This window comes from Vombatus ursinus, unplaced genomic scaffold, assembly GCF_900497805.2.
Source record: "Vombatus ursinus unplaced genomic scaffold, bare-nosed wombat genome assembly UNPS02014894.1, whole genome shotgun sequence".
Lineage (NCBI taxonomy): Eukaryota > Metazoa > Chordata > Mammalia > Diprotodontia > Vombatidae > Vombatus > Vombatus ursinus.
The window spans coordinates 3299366-3304117 of record NW_020954672.1 but is presented as its reverse complement, the minus strand read 5'-3'; the positions used below and the strand labels follow the sequence as shown (position 1 = coordinate 3304117).

At 46.1% G+C, this 4752-nt stretch overlaps 1 protein-coding gene across 1 annotated transcript in view; it reads right to left on the bottom strand.

Annotated features, from left to right (window-relative positions):
- Positions 1-2829, bottom strand: part of MRPL52 (mitochondrial ribosomal protein L52) — a 3361-nt gene extending 532 nt beyond the window's left edge. Inside the window, exons 1-4 of the mRNA XM_027843064.1 lie at positions 2771-2829; positions 2574-2631; positions 2321-2388; positions 668-732 (exon numbers count right to left, since the gene is read on the bottom strand). Coding sequence (XP_027698865.1) covers positions 668-732; positions 2321-2388; positions 2574-2631; positions 2771-2798 — 219 coding nt within the window. The 5' untranslated portion in view covers positions 2799-2829. The remainder of the gene's footprint in view (positions 1-667; positions 733-2320; positions 2389-2573; positions 2632-2770) is intronic.
- Positions 2830-4752: the final 1923 nt, after the last annotated feature.

Genomic DNA, 4752 nt, shown 5'->3' with positions numbered 1-4752 from the left:
AACAGGGAAGGTCTGGGCCTTGGTCTTCAAGCCCGAAAGTTGGAAGAATGGTGGTGTCAGACATTTTTAGAATATCTAAATGTAGACTTATTTTGTTCAAATTGAACTTATCTATTATGAGAGGTGTTGTGAGGAAGCAGTGGAGAGGGAGCAATTGAGAGAGTATTATTTTTAAGGAGTAGCAGTAAAACAGCAAGAAAATGTGGTCACTTACATACATGAGGTGGGCAAAGCATTGTAGTCCATTACCAAAAATTTCAAATTCAGAAAAGGAGAGGGAAGGGGAGTGCTGGAGCCAGCTCATACCAGCTCAAGAGACCTAACTGTCAAATTTTCAGTGTAAGCATTTACATCTGGGAAATTGTCAAATGCTACGTATCAGGGTTTGATTTGTTTTATTGATGGTTTAATGTGGATAAGGTCACTAAGGCAAAATGAAGGTTATACACAGAGCTTTGTAGGATGTCAGCTTTTTTGGAGGACAGAAATCAGGGAGGTGGGGGATGAACCAGGAGAGAGCAGTGTCATGGAGGAGAGGATATTAAAGAAGTGGTCTCCTTCACACAGAGGTGATTAAAACCTCTAAGCCAGGGGCACTCAAGAGATAATGCCAGCGCAGTAATCCAGGGTCCTCATAGTGGCCCCAAATAGGGCTCTAGTTACTCACCGCAAACTTTTCTCTTTGTGCCTTTCGTCGGAGTTGGCCTTTCATTGGGGGAGCACTTCTACCATCTATAAATAGAGGTGAGAAGGAAAGAGCATTTACAGAGTAAATGTAAAGGAATGATATCAGGTAAGGCTGGAAAGGTGGGGTGGTTAAAATTCTGCCAGATTTCAGATGGCCTTGGATGTCATGTGAAGAAATCTGAATTTTTTTCTGAAGGCACTAGAGAGCCCCCGAAGATTTCTGAGTAGATGATTAGATCAATACAGAAGCAAGATTAGTCTGGCAGTAGAAGGAATGGATAGGAGCAAGGAGGTGGACAGGAGCAAGGAGATAACTTGTAGGAAGATCAGTGCAAAAGCTATTTTAGCAGTCCACTCAAGCAGAACAAAGACCTTGTCTTTTTTTTTTTAATTTCCTGGAAGAAGCTGTGGTGTAGTGGAAAGAACAGAGGGCCTCCTTTGAGCTTCAATTTATTTATCTACAAAACAACAGGACTGGACTAGATGGTCTCTTATTATTCCTTTCCAGTTCTAAATCCTATGATTACCTCTGAATTCCCAGTATCTAGTGCAAAGGACATGGATGGGTACCTTGCCTGCTGGCCTGGTATGTTAAGGAAATGACCATTTTTAATGGCTTATTTTTTTAAACCAGTCTTTTTATCTCCAACTGAGAGACAGCAGGGTATAGTGGATAGAGCTGCCTCTGAACCAAGAAACCCTGGATTTAAATCCTACCTCTGACACAGACTGGCTATGTGAACCTGGGCAAATCACTTGAGCTCTCAACAAGCTAGACAACTCTCTGACTGTAAGAAGGTGATGACCTGCATTGCCAGAAGTAGTTTTCTCATCTGGGAGTTCCCTGTATCAATGAAATCACAGGTCTGGTCCTTAAATCTATCTCCAGAGCACAGAACAGCTCCATTCACAGAACAGATCTTTAACAAATGCTTATAAACAGCTAGGTGGTACTAAGAGTGTTGGACCTGGAGTCTGGAAGACCTAAGTTCAAATCCTTCCTCAGACACTTGCTAGCTGTATGGCTGTGGGAATGTCACTTAACCTGTTTCCTCAACTGTGAAAAAGGGATAATAAACCTCTCAGGGTTGTTGGGAGAACCAAATAGTAAAATCTGTAAATCACTGGGCAAACTTTAAGGCTTACAATTCTTACAAAGCTGACCTCCACCTGAAATGCTAATAAGCTCTGTGATCCTGGGCAAGTTATTTAATGTTTGTCTCTTTCCTCAACTGTAAAATAGGGACAATAGCGTTGGTTGCTGTTGTTCAGTCCTGTCTCACTCTTCTGAGCCCACCTGGGGTTTTCTTGGCAGATACTGGAGTGGTTTGCCACTTCCTTCTCCAGTTCATTTTTATAGATGGGCAAAAGGGTTAAGTGACTTGCCCAGGGTCACAGAGCTAGGGTCTTAGGCTGTTTTTGAACTTAGGTCTTCCTGACTCCAGGGCTGGCGGGTCTATCCACTGTGCTACCAAACAACACCTACCTCCCAAGGTTTGGGAGGAACAGTGAGCTGACGAATGGGAAGGACTTTTCAAAACTTAGGGCTGTATAAAATGGACTGGCCCTTGCTTCCCTTCCAGTCTCGGGCGGACATCGCAAGGTCGCTGGCCGGAGATGGTGGAGTGCTCACCTGCATAGGACCAGTCGGGCAGCTCGGTGAGGGGCCCATAGCCAGAGGGGCTGGGGGCCAGGCCCTGCCTGGGTGGGTGGAAGAAAGGCCAGAGAGGTCAGCGAAGCCCCGCCCCCATAGCTGGGCTCTCCCAGCCCCGCCCTTCAGCCACCCCTCTCCTCGGTCTCCCCTCTAGCCCCCCACCCAGTACCCCGCCTCAGGAGGGCAGCAACCCCGCCCAGGGGTCCTCCACCCCCCCGCTGCGGCCCCTCACTGGATTCGCCACGCGCTGCCAGCCCGGCCCGCCACGCTCAAGTGTAGCCGCCGCACACCTGAGGGGAAGGAGAGGAGCACCGTTAGCGCCCCCAGAGCCGGGGGACTCCGGCCAGCCCGCACCCCGACCGCCCCCGCCTCCAGGGAGGCCCCCAGCCCTGTCCCTCAGCCCTGTCCCACTCCCCGGCTCCCACCTACCCAACCACATAACAGCCAGCCCAGCCATGCCGGGGGCAGAGTTGAGGAAACAGGAAGGGGCGGGGCTACGGGAAAAGGAAGAAGCGGAAGTACTGTCCACGAGGAGACGCCTGGGTATCGCCATCTTGGCGCCGTTAGCGCCAGGGTGCCGCCATCTTGGGTGCGCAAACTTGAAGACTCTGCCATCTTCGGTCTTTGTACGGACTGAACGCCGTTGCCATCTTGATCAAACGAATCCACCGCAGGCATTTTTGGTGGTTGTTGCAGTAAGGGGTCCTTCTGCGCCTGCGCTGTCATTGGCGCTACCCACCTTTAATTCAACACCATTTATTAAGCAGCCTACTATGTGCTAGGCACTGGCGATGGGGATACAATGACAAAAATAAAACAATCCCCTTTCCTGGAGGAGTTTATATTCGTGTGGGGGTGGAGAGAGTAGCATGTACATAAAAATATGTACAAAGTGTATTGCTGGTGGTGTGGCATACTAGCAACCAAACTAGTGTTTATTAAGCACTTTTTCCTCCTTTCCCCTTCTTCTCCCCTTCTCCTCTCTCCTTCCTTCCTCTCCTCCTTCCTCCCTCCTCTTCTCCCATTTATATAGCATTCTTAGCAGTTTGCAAAGTGTTTTACAATTATCTTATTTGATCTTCACAACAACCCTGAAGGATAGACACTACTATCTCCTATTTTACAGATGAGGAAACTGAGGCAGACAGAGGTTAAATGACTTGTCCAGGGTTACACAGCTAGTAATTATCTGAGGCCAAATTTGAACTCTGTGCTAAGCACTTGACACTGTTCTAACCAAGGATACACAGAAAGGCAAAAAATTAAAAAAAAAACCAACAAGCATTTATTAAACGCCTGCTATTTTCGAGGCACTGTGCTGACTTCTTGGGAAACACTCTTAAGGAGCTTACATTATGTACAAAGAAGGGAGATAATATACATGTAAGTCCATGCAGGATAAATACAAAATAATGCAAAGTATTTATGTATAAGGTAGTTAGAGAGGAAGGCACTAGCAGTTGTTAAGGGGTTGGATTAGGTTTCCCATAGAACAGGGGTTGCTATTATGTCCAGTGTACCCTGTGTAATGGTTTGCATGTAGTCTCCTTCGTTAGACTGTGAGCTCCTTAACAGAAGGGATTGTCTTTTGCACTTGGCATGGTGCCTGACACTCAGTAGGAGCTTAATAAATGTTTATTGACAGACTTAGTGACTGAGAAGCTGATGCTTGATCTGTTTTGAAGGAAAAGAGGGATTCTATCAGGTGCAGGTGAGAAGGGTGTCCATTCCAGGCATGTGGGAGATGAAGAGTTGTGAGTTCTGTGTAAAGAATAGACAGAGGGCCAATTTCACAGGATCCCAGTATGAGATGTATAGGAGACTGATTGTGAAGGACTTTTAAAGTCAAGCAGAGGAGTTCATATTTGATCCCCGCAGCAGTAGGGAGCCACTGGAGTTTATTGAGTAGGAGAGTGATAGGGTCAGATAGGTTTTTAAGAAAAATATTTTTGACAACTACATGGAATTCTTTATCTTGGAAGGGGAATACTTGTGGATAATGGTGACTTCAAAGCCTTTGTGAATGGGTTTTGAAGTTTACTGTTCTTTCACTGTGTTACTTTTCTTAAACCTTCAATATAATATATTAAAGAGGAGGAAATCTATTTGGTCTAAGCCCAGCACTTTACAGTTGAGACCAGGTCTTCTATTTCTTTTGTATTCCCAAAAGCACCTGGTCCAGGGTTGTAGCTACCTCAGACACTCATTCCCCAGGGGCTAGGGGAATGAATGGGAATGTAAACAGACAGAGAGGAAAGGGGAAGTGTAATTAATGGACTCATTGGAAGTCATTCATTATTTCTTTTGTAAATTCTGGGAATTCTGGGAAGGTCAGAGAAAAAGGGGAAGGGAGGAACCATACTTAAGAAAAAAGACAGTTATTTCTATAACAGTGAGAATGACTATGAAGG